The 16,080-nt window shown below is 38.1% G+C and overlaps 1 protein-coding gene across 3 annotated transcripts in view; it reads right to left on the bottom strand.

Annotated features, from left to right (window-relative positions):
• Positions 1-16,080, bottom strand: part of EXD2 (exonuclease 3'-5' domain containing 2) — a 67,052-nt gene that overhangs the window by 25,389 nt on the left and 25,583 nt on the right. For all 3 annotated transcript variants that reach the window (XM_059890905.1, XM_024998099.2, XM_002690983.6), the window contains 2 exons: positions 6,639-6,895; positions 568-694 (listed from right to left, as the gene is read on the bottom strand). In XM_059890905.1, coding sequence (XP_059746888.1) covers positions 568-694; positions 6,639-6,895 — 384 coding nt within the window. The remainder of the gene's footprint in view (positions 1-567; positions 695-6,638; positions 6,896-16,080) is intronic.

Here is a 16,080-nt window from a genome sequence, read left to right as displayed (position 1 = left end):
GATTTACCTCTATTGGGAGCATGGGGGAGGGAATAAGTATCTGGGGATACAGGAATTGCAAGAGCACTAAATCACGATTTCCACAGCAAGAAGTGAGAAAATAATATGTAGAAAAGGAAAGAGTAATATATGCATGCAATTTTAAAATATAATGATAATTATCAGAAAAAAATGAAATTGGTTGCCTCTGAAAAGAAGGAAGAACAATTAAGAATGGGGGAGGAAGGCAGGAGAACTACTTGCTGTTCCTTATAATAAGTCTTATAACACTGTTTTTTTAAAGTATGCATTTTTATTCATGATAAAAATTTTACATTTTTCTGAAATCCCTGGCATATAGTAAATGCTCAAAAAAAAAAAAAAAAAAAGAAAGAACAGGGAGTCTTACCCTTTTATTCAAGCAGCATGTACATTATTATAGAGCATTTATCTTGAGTATCATCAAGGAGGCTATTTTAAGGCATTTCCACCCAACATATATCATTTTGAGGCTTAGAGTTTTTTAAATAATTATACTTTACAAGCAATGACTCTTCCACTCTTCAACTACTCTGATAAGAGAAGTACCTGGTCCTCAGTAAGATTCTCAGCATCCCAGTTGCTGCAGCGAAGCAGAAGGGACTTGTCAAGAGGAAAGTTCAAAACAGTCTCAGAGAGTGATTTCAGGCTAAGCCCATTAGAGAGCAAATTGTTTCTACAAGAAATAAATAAAATCAAGTGTCAAAAATGGGCAAAGGACAAGAATAGGACAATCAAAAAAAGGCATATAAATGGCCAATAAACAAATGAGATACTCAATCTTACCACATCAAATAAAACAAAAAGTGTATACAATTTTAAACTCTCTCAGATTATGAAGATCTTTAAAAATAACTAAATCTAGTATTGTGGAACATGAAGAATTACAGTCTAATCTAAAATTTGTGAGCTGAACATTTGTTCAATCTTTATGAAAAAGTTTGTCAATAAATGTTGTTTGTTGTTCAGTTGCTAAGTCGTGTCCAACTCTTTGTGACTCCATGAATTGCAGCACACCAGGCTTCCCTATCCTTCACCATCTCCCAGAGTTTGCTCAAACTCGTGTGCATTGAGTCAGTGATCATATCCAACCATCTCATCCTCTGTCACCTTCTTCTCCTCCTGCCTTCAATCTTTCCCAGCATCAGGGTCTTTTCCAGTGAGTCAGCTCTTCCCATCAAGTGGCCTAAGTATTGGAGCTTCACCTTCAGCATCAGTCTTGCCAATGAATATTCAGGGTTGATTTCCTTTAGGATCAACTGGTTTGATCTCCTTGCTGTCCAAGGAACTCTCAAGAGTCTTCTCCAGCACCATAGTTTGAAATCATCAATTCTTCAGCACTCAGCCTTCTTTATGGTCCAGCTGTACATGACTATTGGAAAAATTATAGGTTTGACAGTACGGATCTTTGTCAGCAAAGTGATGTCTCTGCTTTTCAATATGCTGTCTGCTGCTGCTGCTACTGCTGCTAAGTCACTTCAGTCGTGTCCGACTCTGTGCGACCCCACAGACGGCAGCTCAACAGGCTCCCCAATCCCTGGGATTCTCCAGGCAAGAACACTGGAGTGGGTTGCCATTTCCTTCTCCAATGCATGAAAGTGAAAAGTGAAAGTGAAGTTGCTCAGTCGTGTCCGACTCTCAGCGACCCCATGGACTGCAGCCTACCAGGCTCCTCCATCCATGGGATTTTCCAGGCAAGAGTACTGGAGTGGGGCGCCATTGCCTTCTCCAAATATGCTGTCTAGGTTTGTCATAAACCTAGGAATGTCTAGGTTTCCCCATTTTTCCAAGGAGCAGGCAATCTTTTAATTTCATGGCTGCACCCACCATCCACAGTGATTCTGGAGTTCAAGAAAATAAAGCATGTCACTCTTTCTATTTTCCCCTCATCCATTTGCCATGAAGTGATAAAACCAGATGCCATGATCTTTGTTTTTTGAATGCTGAGTTTTAAGCCAGCTTTTCCACTTTCCTCTTTCACCTTCATCAAGAGGCTCTTAAATTCCTCTTCACTTTCTGCCGTTAGGGTGGTCTCATCTGCATATCTGAGGTTGCTGATATTTCTCCCAGGAACCTTGATTCCAGCTTGTGATTCATCCAGCCCAGCATTTCACATGATGTACTCTGCATATAAGTTAAATAACCAGGGTGACAATATACAGTCTTGACTCCTTTCCCAATTTTGAACCAGCCCGTTGCTCCATGTCCAGTTCTAACTGTTGCTTCTTGACCTGCATACAGATTTCTCAGGAGGCAGGTAAGGTGGTCTGGTATTCCCATCTCTTTAAGGATTTTCCACAGTTTGCTGTGATCCACATAGTCAAGGCTTTTTTAGCTATCAAAATTTTGAACAGGAATCTTCTGTGATTTGATAATTCTACTTCTAGTAAATTATCCTCAGGCAAATGTACATAAAACAATCTTCATTACAGCACTATTTATAGTAGCAAAGAACTGGAAACAATCTAACACCCTCAATAGAAGACTAATTAAATATCCATGCAATTAAATTCCATATAGCTGTTAAAAATAAGGATGTGGATCTATATTGATGTGAAAAGACGTCCATGACATATTAGCGAAGTAAAAAGAGATTATGAAAGAAAACATATGTTATGAACTCTTTGTATTAATATATATACAGTACACAATAAATGTGTGTATGTGACTCTAGGTATGTGAGAGAGAAGAAGCACAAAGAGTTAAGTAGAAAGATATTAGTCAAATGTTAGTGATGCTATCTCTAGGTGTAGGGTTTGGGGTGATCAGAAATCCTTACATTTTTTATATTTGAATTGGCTAGTGTTTGTGCATTATTTTTCAAATTTGAAAAATATGATCCTTCACTGAGGGAGTGAAGATACCATAAAATAAAATAATCTTCTACTCTTTTAACACTTTCTGATTAAAATAGCTGCAGGGAGGTGAAAAAAAATTAATTTAGCCAAAGATCGGAGAGTTCAAATAAAGGTTAATGTAAAATTAAGAATATATCAGTCCAAAAATAAAAAGAACAAATCAGTCTACACAAGTGGAGCTGACTTCCTGGTTACCAGGTGAGAGCTTAGAAGTTTTAGAGGAAGCTAGGAGATGAGGTTCCCGTCAGTGTTAAAATATACAGGACTCCCTCGGTTACTCTGAAAAATGAAATCATTATAATGATAAAGAAAAGGAAGTCTTTCCTTACAAAAACAAGCAGTAACTTGATGGATTTCATCACCCCCTAACAGCAGCACTGACTAAAAAGTTTAAAAAGATCCAGATATACTTAAGTAAAATATATAAGGTCACGGTTCAATTCACGGAAATGAAGACTTTGAGGTAGACAAACTACTTTCTCTTTAAAATCTTTTCATGTTTTCCTTTATAATAGTAACTATAAAAGAAATGAATGCTTATCGTTAAAAATACAGACAACAGAGAAGAGTAATCGGTGAAAAGTAAAAGTCCTCCACCCCCGCACTTCCGCGCCTCAAGGATAATGACCCTTATGAGTTATGCTGTGGCCCTTCCAGACACATTCTACAGATAAACAAGCAAAGAGGTGGCTAGATGGAAGAGCAGATACAGTTTTTTAGATTTGCTCGGTGTTGTTCTGAAACTTGCTCAATCACTTAATGCACTGGGGACCTCCTTCCATGACAGTAAATACTTACTTTATCCTTTTTCATTTTATTTATTTTTTTAAATTTTATTTCTGGCTGCACTGGATCTCGGTTGCTGAGCATGGGCTTTCTCTAGTTGCTGCGGGCAGGGGCTGCTCTCTAGCATCAGTGTGCAGGCTCCTCACTGCAGTGGCTTCTCTTGTTGCGGAGCACAGGCTCTATGCAAGTGGACTTCAGCAGTTGTGAGGTACAGGCTTAGTCGCTCTGTGGCACATGGGATCTTCCAGGACCAGGGACTGAACCTGGGTTCCCTGTATTGGCAGGGAGATTCTTGCCACTGAACCACCAGGAAAATCCTTATTTCAATCTTTTTATTATCTATCCAATTTATCAAGCCTTGGTATTTTGTAATTTTTGAAATCATTACCCTCATTGAAAGACAGCACTTGGTTTTTATTAATTCAATTCCATTTAGGTCATTAATCTTTTTTCAAATGTCATATTTGGGCAAGCTTCACATTTTTTGAGGATGACTTGAAAACAAGAGGCCATCTTTGCCACTTCAAAGTTTCACTAGGAAAGATTCCAGAATCATACACAACAGTCTCAATAAAGAATTATCTTCTGCACAGAGTCGGACATGACTGAAGCGACTTAGCAGCAGCAGCAAAGAGCATGAAGAAAAGAGAACAGCATTACCAAGAAAATTTTTGTTCTTTTCCAAAGTCAAATGAAAGTATCAACCTCTTACAGCCGACATCAGGGACAACCTATAGCTAAAAGTGTTAAGTATAATGTCAAATTTCTTCTACTATAATGTCAAAATTTTTATATTTTACTACTAAAGTATTCAATAATAAAGAATGTTTAAAATTTTGTAAGATTTCATTAAAAATTAAAAAGCTGAATGCTTCATTCTTATATCTAGAGAAGTTTACAGTAATATTCCACTTTGGCCAAATTTTTATTTTGACACTTGGCCATTCTGCATTTAGCCGTGTAAGTAAGGGTACTTATAACTTCTATATACTTACAATGCATGGGTGTGTGCTCAGTTGCTAAGTCGTGTCTGACTCTTTTGCAACCCCATGGACTGTAGCTCTCCAGGCTCCTTTGTCCACGGGATTTTTCAGGCAAGAATACTGGAGTGGGTTGCCATTTCCTTCTCCAGGGGGATCTTCCTGACCCAGGGATTGAACCCACGTCTTCTGCATTGCAGACAGATCCTTTACCGCTGAGCCATCAGGGAAGCCCATATACTCATAAAGAGGACTGTAACTGGATAGAAAGTGATCTGGAAGGACAAACCAATTGAATGATCATAGTGCTGAGGGTGGTAGTAATGATAAGGATGATGACTGAAATTTACACAGCACTCTGACTATATGTCAAACACTATTTCTAAATTCTTTACATAGTTTAACCCGTTCAATCCTCACACCAATCCTATGAGATGGGAATATTGTTATTTCTACTTTTTACAGACAAGGGAACTGAGGAACAGTGAGGCTCAGGAACTTGCCAAAGGTAACACAGCTGGTAAGAGGAAGATGGGGACTCCCACCCACATAGTCCGCTCCAGAGTCAATTCCTGGCCACTATACACACGTCCTCTAATAGCAGTAACTGTGGACACTATGGTGACCCAAGGACAAAAGAGCAGATAAAACCAAGGAGGGTCTTGGAAAGCAGGAATGGAAAAATCAGACCCTTATTGCCTTTCCCTCCCCCATGAGGTAACTATTAATGGAGCAGTATAACCTGTCTCCCCTCCTACCCCATAGGGAGGAGGTATTTGCCTTAATCTTCCCCCCACCCAGTATACGTACCTCATCCAATCAGCAAATGACCCGCAAGACCCCTATCCCACTCCTTGTACCCTGGGTATAAAAGTGGACTAAGGATCCCCAATCAACTTCGGTTCCCTTGAGCTGGTCCGTTAACAGCGTCTCCCACTCTAATAAACTTAATTTCCCTCTCATTCTGTCTCATGTTTGGAAAAATTCTTTTCCAGCCCACACCCGGACCACGACAGGCACCTCTGGGGAGCCAGTGCCAGGGGGAGGAAGGCCTGATGAAAAGCAGCTTTTGCTGGTAAACTCCAAATACTTTTACAGAGCTAAAAAAAATTATACAGTAAATATTTTAATATATTATTAGAAAAAATTGACACTTTATGAGTTTTACTTACTAAGCCAAATTACTAAGCCAAAATAGAATTTCATTTAATACTAAAAAAATTATGATAAACATAGATTTTAATCAGGCTTTCTCTTGATTTATCAAATCCTCCAAACTTTTAGTATCAGTGCCATGGAGAAAGTCAGGGATAAAGGCTGTTTCAGTTCACACTATTAAAATGTGGACCACAAATATACATGAAAATATACCTTTAAAAGAAGGTAGAATTTCCCTAATAATAAAATGCCAAGGGAAAGGACAATCTCTTCCTCTCGGTGCAGCATTAGGTTTCATTATTTTTGGCCTAAAGCATGGTTTGTACGTTCAAATGTTTATCAGGATGAGTCAGGGGTTACAGCAGGAGAGGTGGGGACTCTGGCAAATTGAAGAAAACACGCTCATCTAAAGAGGACAGTGCTGCCCGCCAACTGTTACCACCCAGAACTGACTTCATGTAGTCAAATCACCCAAGAGAAGCTAGAAATACAGATTTTTACATTAAATCTTCTGGACTTATACTAAAATTCCCCCAAATATCATACAGGCAAAAAAAAAAAAAAATCTGCAACTCTAATTTGCCCAAGGAGCTCATCAGTTTACAACCTGTAGCTTATAGAGACACCTTATTAATGTTTCACTAAAAAGACCAGTTCTAGGTAGCTAAAGTTTTACCAGAAGGTGGAGTATTTCCTCACAAATTCAATAGGCATCTCGGATGCCTCTAAGCTTCTAAAGAATTTTAGAGGCTTCGTTATTGAGTCTTAGTGACCTACAAGTTTTGCTAAAATATTCGCCCCACAGCTACAGGAAGCCAAGTGTTCATACAAACCACACCTCTGCCTCATGGCCAGGTAGCGGAGGTCCAGGCATCCCTTCACGACGAGGCCATAATCCTGCAGAAGCTTGCTGGCGTCTTCTGAACACCCTACTCCGACTTTTAAAATTGTGCCGTCTGCCAAAATGTCCAATAATGTTTTTGGTAGTGTTTTTCCTCCACAGATCAGCTTGGGCAAGCGAACCAAGACACAGAAGCCACTTGGAGAGGCCATCTGAAGGAGTGACAAAGGACTGGCTTTGCCTTCGGAATTCACCTGCAACAGAGGAAAACAGGGCCACACTCACACCCAGCACGGCACCAGGAACAACGTGGCACTGCGGCAAAAGCGTCTGAGAGGCACATCCTTGACTTCCCCGAGAGAAGAGCTGACCAGTCTGGCTCAAACCTAGGGATGAGCCTTTGCTAACAAATGCAGTGGACTCCGAAGCAGCAGCCTAAACAGGTTCCTGAGGGCTGAAATATGAGCAGGCCTTAAATAGTGACCAGCTGACCTGGAGGAGCACTGGAACACACACACTGGCACAGTCATGTGAGACACATTGGTTTTAAAAAGCTAAGGAAATGAGTGCCAAATGAGAATACAACATAGACTCTTTAACGTGCATGCTAGTAAACTGACTCATTTATAGGGCATCACGGGCTGAAGATCTGATTTTCACAGAGAGGCAGGAAATACAGTACTAACAATAAGCGGGTACCTGCCAATATAATAAATCCTTGCAGCACAAAGTGCTTTCTCAGCATTTTATGTTCATGAGCTGTTCATAAAAATGTATACTGAGCATAAGCTAGGATGCTTATATCTTAAGAGATAAAAATAACTTTACATATTAACTGATTTAGTTTTTTTTGAAGTAATAGATAAATTGGAGAAAATGCTTACAGCTAAGGAAATTATTCCTAGAAAAGTTTACATACAAAACTCACATTAATTCAAGGCCCCCTAAAGCTATCCACGGAACCCAAGTTAAGCATTCAATAAATTTCAATCCTTCTCATTTTTCAGGAGAAGAAAGGGAAGGCCTACAAATGAGGTAAATTGCCTAAACACGGAGAAATTGGGGCAAAGTCAGAACTGGAACCTGAGTTTCCCAATCTGTAGAATGTAGAAGAAATAGTCTAGATCAAGAATCATAAAATCAGGAGGGACTTCATCCTCAGCTTCTACTTCTATGCTAAGTAAAACCATGGTTTAACTCACAAAAGCTTTAGGAGTTCCCTTCTCAGGCACTGCTTTATCAGTGAGCGCTACTCCATATCCTCAAATAAAACCAGGTCAGTTTGATCTCCAATGTGTCTGTTTCTTGGGGCTCAGCCAAAGTCAACAAGATCTAGAAGAAATTCAACTACTGGCTCCTGTTCTATAATAATTCACCTGGATGTGGCCAAATCACCTTTTTTTTTTATTAGTACATAATTCCCTCACTGTATAATACAAGGTTTCTCCAAGAAAAAGTAGAAAATCTCCACTTCTAATATTTAGCACTGCTGCTGCTGCTAAGTCGCTTCAGTCGTGTCCGACTCTGTGCGACCCCATAGATGGCAGCCCACCAGGCTCCCCTCCCTGGGATTCTCCAGGCAACAACACTGGAGTGGGTTGCCATTTCCTTCTCCAATGCGTGCAAATGAAAAGTGAAAATGAAGTTGCTCAGTCGTGTCCGACTCCTAGCGACCCCATGGACTGCAGCCTTCCAGGCTCCTCTGTCCATAGGATTTGCCAGGAAAGAGTACTGGAGTGGGGTGCCATTGCCTCCTCCGTTAGCACTGCTAATTTGATATAATACTCACTGCTAATTCCTAAGGCCAGGGATCTTTGAAAATCTTTTCAATCAAGTTCCACTGTCTAAAATACATTAAATAGATAGATAAGTTATCTTTTTAATACTGTTTCTGGATTGTGCTTAATATCTACTGAATGATAATTAAGGTTTTTCCACTAGGAATCCAAATGTTTATGATTCCAATAGGTACCCAATTTATACTGAATATATAATTGGAGGAATAATGCTTCTAGCAGAATCAATTTGACATAAAGAATAAGCTATCTAGTTTTAATTTCTTATATTTCATCCTCTGCCAACATCTTTTTGCCCTGACATCACTTACTACCCATGGAAAACAATGAAATTCTTGGTTTACCAATGCTATATTTAATAGGAAAAAAATACACCATATTTTAATTTTGTTAGTCTTATGCAATCCAGTGGTCAATGTCTTTTTTCTTCTTTTTGGATTAGTCAACTCATAAAAAATATTTGGGACATACACAATAAATATACACATGCATTTTAAATCGTATAAATGTGGTACTATACTAATGATATAGATGTTATTGAATAAACACAAGAGCAAAAATTTTAAATGGATGATGCCATCAATCATTGTAAACAAAATTTCTAACACTTTTCCCATATTTCAGTGATTTACTTAGAATTGGTTTAGAGATTATGGAAAAGTCTGTGATTCTTTAAATGACCCCACGATGGCAGCAGGGAGCAAAGAAGAATCTGAAACCATATTTATGGGCTGGAACAAAGTTAACTAGCGGTAAAGAATCTGCCTGCAATGCAGGAGCTGCAGGTTCGATACCTGGGTTGGGAAGATCCTCTGGAGGAGCGCATGGCAACCCACTCCAGTATTCTTGCCTGAAGAATCCCAGGGACAGAAGAGCCTGGGGGGCTACAGTCCATAGGGTCGCAAAGAGGACACGACTAAAGCGACTTAGTGTGCACACACATTGAGCACCCCCTCTGTGGAGTTAATGTATCAGTTAAATTAGACCATGGCTTTGAGACAGGAATGAGCTTGTCCATTCGGGTAACAGAATGAAGGCCCAGTGAGGCTGGAAAATAGTAAGAAAGAGGATGGAAAGAGAACAGGAGACAAAATGAGAGATGCTGAGAGGCGAAAGAATGTGAGTCATTAAGAACACATAAGTAATTAAGACATCTTGGTTTTATACAATGCAGTGGAGGCTTTTTTTAGGCAAGGAACTGAGATGATCAAGCATGCATTTTTAAAAGATCACTTTGCTAACTCTGTGGAGAAGGGATCGTAGGTATATAAGAGTCCAAGTAGGGAGGCCAGTCAGGAGGCATTGCAAAGGTGCAGATAAGAAATACTTGAGGCTTGGACTAGGAGGGAAATAGAGGAGATGTAAAGATGTAGACGATGTAAAATCTATTTCAGAGCTAGCATTGGTAATACTTCCTAAATGGAAGGGAAGGGTTAATAGTAAGGAAAAGGGAGGTGACTTCAGGCAAGCCTGAAGCCTAGGCCTGCAGAGGGATGCTCTTGGGAAAATGACCTTCACTTCATTCAGTCTTTATTACACTAATTATTTGCATCTGTTAAGCAAGGTTGTCTATAGTCAGAGACTCCAGAAAAAATCAGGCAAGAGTCAGGGGTCAGAAAGATATTTAACATCTCCATCCCCTGCCTCCAGGAGAAAGGCAATAATAGCTTCTAAAGCATGGCAGAATCCTCATTTTGTACAGAATTTATCCATAGTTGCACATCACCATGGGTAACTCGGGGAATCTGGAAACACATACCTCTATCTGGGAGAATGCTGTGTTATTTCCTGCTTTCTATAACTGCTTCTTTGAATTTCCATATATTTTGCCAATAAAGAAACTTAACATTCTATAACTGCCTGTTTGTGTCTGATTTTCAATCATATCACTTCTGTTAGACAACCTGTAAGGGGGAGGATGTCTCTCTGATTTTAATCTTAAAGGTGGAGAAGACTAGGGATAATACAAGTGTGGGAAGAAAAATCAAGAGCTCTGTTAGGAACATATTAAGTCTGAGATGACTATTAGACATTCAAGGGAGGATTCAAGTAGATAGATGGATATAAAGAGCTGGAGTTCTAATTTTGAAAGTCTTCAGCTTATCATGACACTTAAAGCCACAAAACTACATGAGATCCCTTAGAAAAAGAATATAGAGGACATAAGTTAGAGATGCTGACCCACAGATATGTTTAATATTTTTTTTTTGGTCTCCACATTTTAAAAATGGTGTCAGAACTTTTAAATTAGTGGAGCTCACATTTTAAAAAATCTATTATGTTGAGTTTCTTTTTAAAGAACTGGACAATCTGGCAACACTTGGCTTGAACTGCACAGCAGCTTCTTCATTTACATAAGACACAAATTCTCTAATTCACCATAATGTCTTCTCAACACTGAAGCCAACTGTCATTTCCTATTTATCATTGTAGCTGTAAACCACTGTTTCTCCAATACAGAGAAATATTTCTCAGTCCATGTCCCTATCAAAAATAGGAAAATGGAAAATAGATCATAGACCTTGTGTTTAAAGAAAAAAGGAAGGGAACATATTTCTTTATGAAATTGAAAACTATTCCTATGCCTTCAAAAATGCAAAACAATCACTCTACATCATTCACTGACATTTCTTATCTGGACCTTGTAGGCATCTGAGTTTGAACTGGGGTGGGACAGAAGAGACCAAGCATAAGTCATCTCAATATTTAGATATGAGGTAGAAGGGGGATCAGAAAAGGAAAAAGAGGAAGACTAGGGGCTTCCCTGGTGGCTCAGTGGTAAAGAATCCACCTGCTAATGCAGGAGACATGGGTTCGATCCCTGGTCCAGGAAGAGCCCACATGTCTTGGAGCAGCTAAGCCCATGAACTATTGAGCCTGTGCTCTGAAGCCTGGAAGCTGCCACTACTGAGCCCATGTGCCTCAACTACTGAAGCCTATGCACTCTGGAGCCCGTGCTCTGCAGCAGCAGAAGCCCCCGCAGCGAGAAGCCCTGCACCGCAACTAGAGAAAAGCCTGCGCGGCAGCAAAGACTCAGCACAGCCAAAAACAAAAATGAATTAAACAATTTTTTTTTAAAGAGGAAAGACCAGTAAGATAGGAAATAGGAGAGTGTGATGGCATGAAAGCCAGAGAGAATGTCTCGTGCAGGAATTACACAGATGCTCTGGAGAGCTAGCATAACATGATTCCAAATAGGTGTCCACTGGATTGGAAAACAAGAAAGCCATCAACTTCATCACTTTCAGTGCAGCAGTATGATAGGATGTCAGATTAGAGTAGGTTGAAGAATAGATGGAGAATAGCAAATTATACTCAGGCAAGTAGAAGAAAAGAAATAATGAAGAGCACAAATTGGTGTAATAGAACAAACAAACAATAAAGACCAACAATGCCAGAAGCTGATTTTTTTGAAAAGACTAATAACATTGATAAACACATGGAAGGAGTAATCAAGAAAAAAGAGAGAAGCAAATAAGCAATGTCAAAAATGAAAAAGGAGCCGTCCTCACATATCCATCTGATAGGGAAAAAAAATTGTTAGAGGATATTATAAACAATACATCTGTAATTTAAAATTTTGAAAAAAAAAGATTTAGATTAAAAATATAATTTATCAAAACAGACATGAAGAAATAGGAAACATGAATAGCCTCCAAACTATCTTAATATTGTATTCATAATTCAGAAACCTCCCTTAAAAGAAAATTCCAGATGGTTTCACCAGTAGATTTTAATCAAACATTTAAGGAAAAAAGAATTGACAATCTTACACAAACTTTTCCAGAGAACACAAAAATAATGAACATCCCTAACCTATTGTATGAAGCCAGCCTCATACTTTAATCAAACTCTGACAAGGTAATTTCTAGAAAGTAGAATTATAAGCCAGTATCCCTCATGAATATAGATTTTTTTAAAAAACACTAGCAAAATGAAATCAGCAATGTATAAGGAGAATAAGACATCATGACCAAGTTGGGTTTATTCCAGGAATTTGAAAATTAATGTATTTCATCACAGCAACAGACTAACGGAGAAAAACGACATACTCATCTCAAGAAATGCAGAAAAGGCACTTGATAAAATTCAACAACTATTCATGATTTAAAAAAACCTTTTAAAAAGTTGAAGTATAATTGATTTATAAAATTGTTAGTTTCAGGTGTAGGGCAAAGTGATTCAGTTATATATATATTTCAGATTAATTTCCATTATAGGTTATTAAAAGATATATAATAAACCTTTGCTGTTTATCTATTTTATGTATAACAATTTACATCTGTTAATCCCACACTCCTAGTTTATCCCTCCTCCACCCCCTTTTCCCTTTGTTAAATAGAAAACTGATTTGTTGTCTATGTATGTGAATCTATTACTGTTTCGTATATAGATTCATTTGTATCATATTAGGTGATATCCTAGAATATCTGCCTTTGTCTGACTCAGTATCCTCTGGGTTCATCTATGTTGCTCCAACAACAATATTTCATTCTTCAAAAAAAAAAAAAACTTCTAGTGAATTCCCTGGCAGTCTGGCGATTAGGACTCCATGCTTTCACTGCCAAGGGCCTGGGTTCACTTCCTGGTTAGGGAACTAAGATCACACAAGCGACCAGAAAAACAAAACAACATAAAAAATCTTAAGTACCAAGAATAGGGACTTCCCTGGTTGTCCCATGGTTAAGCCTCTGTGCTCCCAATGCAGGGGGCCCAGGTTTGGTCCCTGGTCAGGGAACTAGATTTCACACGCTGCAAGGAAGATCCAAGTACTACAACTAAGACCCAGCACAGCCAAATAAATTAAAAAGAAAAAGAAACCAAGAATAGAATTGAATATATTTAATCTGTAAACAAACCTTACTGCAGGTAACATTTGTTGTGTTCAGTTGCTAAGTCATATCCGACTAGGTGAGACCCCATGGACTGCAGAACGCCAGGCTTCCCTGTCCTTCACTATCTCCCAGAGTTTGCCCAGACTAATGTCCATTGAGTCGATGATGCTATGCAACCAACATACTCAATGAGAAAATGTTAAAAGCTGTCATTCTACGATAGGGAATGAATCAAGGATGCCTACTATCACCACTCATACAGTAGAGCAGGAAAAAAAATACAAAGTGTAAGGACTGGAAAGAAAATTCTCACTTCACAGATGACATAACAGTTTACACAGAAATCAAAAAGAATCTACAAGTAATTAGAATTAATAAGTGGGTTTAGTTAAGTTCTTTAATAAAATGACATTTCTATCTATCAGAAACAACATCTTTTAAGATTTCACTTATAATAGAATTTATTAAATCTCAGAAAACTACAAATACATTACTAAGAGAAGTTAATGATCTAAATAAATATTTTTATATTAGAAAACTCAATATTAGAATAAGGTCAATTCCTCACAAACTGATCTATTAGATCCAATGCAATCAAAATATCAAGAATTTTTCTTTGTTAGAACTTGAAAAGTCGATTCTAAAATATTTAAGGAAATGCAAAGGACTGAGAATATCCAAGACCTTCTGGGAAAATAACAAGATAGAAAGTCTTGCTGGGACTTCCTTGGAGGTCCAGTGGTTAAGACTCTGTGCTTCCACTGCAGGGCGGGCACAGGTTCAATCTCTGGTCAGAGAACTTAAGATCAGGACAGGAAAAAAAAAAGGAAGTGTTGCTGTCACAGATATCAAGAGTCATTACGAAGCAACCATAACTAAGACAGTTTGTGACCACCGGTGGAAGAACAGAAAATTAGATTACTAGAGTGTCCAGAAATAGATAAACTCATATACAGATACTTGTTTTATAGTAAAGTATCATTGGAGAAGGAAATGGCAACCCACTCCAGTACTCTTGCCTGAAGACTCCTATGGACGGAGGACCCTGGTGGGCTACAGTCCATGGGGTCACAAAGAGTCGGACACGACTGAGCAAATGCTTAGTAGCACTAGTTAGTATCATTGCACAGCAGTGAAGAAAAATTTTATCTTTTCAACCAATGGTGCTAGGACAACTGAATATCCATGAGGGGAAAATGAAACTCAACTATACCTCACATCATACACACACACACACACTCAATTCCAGATAGAGTATAAAATCTAAATATGCAAGGTTAAAACTACAAAACTCCAAGAAAATAATATAGGAGAGTACACTCATGACTAGAGAGATAAGGTAAGGCTTGTTATACAGCACTATATAGATTTTTTGATCATCAAGCTTTAAAAGAATGTAAAGGCAATCCACAGAATGGGGGAAGACATTTACAACACATTTAACTCACAAAGCGTTCATAACTATAATATAAAAGAACTCCTATAAATCAGTAAGAAAAAGGAAACTTGATTAAAAAAAAAAAAAAGGAGGCAAGTGACTTGAACAGCTACTCCATTAAAAAAAGATATCCAAATGATCAATAAAATTTTTTTAAAAAGATGCTCAATCTCAGGGCTAATCAGGGATATGCAAATTAAAACCACAATAAAATATTACTACACATCCATTAGAAGAGCTAAAATTTTAAAATCTGATAGTACCAGATATGGACAAGGATATAGGACAAAGGCAGTTTTCATACAGTCTTAGTGAGAAGTTAAATTTTTAGAACCACTTCTGAAAACAGCTGAAAATAACGGGTACACTCATTACTACTGATGAGGGTAAACTAGTTAAAACCATCTGGGAATACAATTTAGCATTATTTATAAGAGTTAAAGATATACATAAAACTCCAAGACCCAGGACTCCACTCATAAATACTGTACGCCCAAAAATAAGTGCATTTGTTCACTTCACATTCTTCGAAACAGCCCCAAACCGTGAACAAACCAAAAGTTCATCAACATTAAAATGGATGAACAAATCAGGATATATTCCCACAATGGCCATATGGTAATGAAATCAGTCACTCACAACAACAGTAAACATCACGAGCATAATGTTGGAACAAAGGAAGCCAGACACAAAATACACACTAGATATTTTCATTTACATTAAACTTTAAAAGCAGACAAAACTTAACTACAGTGTCTAGGGATGCATGTTTAAGTAGTAAAAGTATAAAGAAAGACAAGAAAGTAAATACCATAAAATCAAGATAACAGTAACCCTGGTGGGGGGGACAATGATTACAAGGGGCCACAAGGGGAGCTTCTGGGGTGGCTAGCAAATACTGTTGCTTAACCTAGTCTCCAGTTACACACTGTTCTCTTTAGATAAACCATCTAACTGTTATATTAATATTTTTGTTCCAGGCACTTTTCTTGATGTGTTTTATTTCACAATAAAAAAAAGGTTTAAAAAAAGATTCAAGGAGTAAGTTAAATAGCAGATTACACAAAATGAAAGAAATAAAAAGGGAACTGAAAAGAGACCTGAAGAAATTGTGCAGAATAAATCCAGAGATTAAGACATGTTTAATATAAAAGAGATTACAAGACATGTAGGAGAGCAAAAAAGTTCAGAATATAGCTGATCAAATTTCAGCAAGAAAGAAGAGGTGAAAGAGGAGGGGTGAGAAGAGGAGGAAGAGAAGAAAAAACAGGGTGAAGGCAGCCTTCAAAGAGAATTTAGAACTGAGGTGCAACACCAGTCACCATATCCAGATCTCTCTCTGAATCCCAAGCAGGAAGTACAGAAAGACA

This window comes from Bos taurus, chromosome 10 (assembly GCF_002263795.3).
Source record: "Bos taurus isolate L1 Dominette 01449 registration number 42190680 breed Hereford chromosome 10, ARS-UCD2.0, whole genome shotgun sequence".
Lineage (NCBI taxonomy): Eukaryota > Metazoa > Chordata > Mammalia > Artiodactyla > Bovidae > Bos > Bos taurus.
The sequence above is the reverse complement of the archived record's forward strand: the minus strand, read 5'-3'. Positions and strand labels throughout refer to the sequence as shown.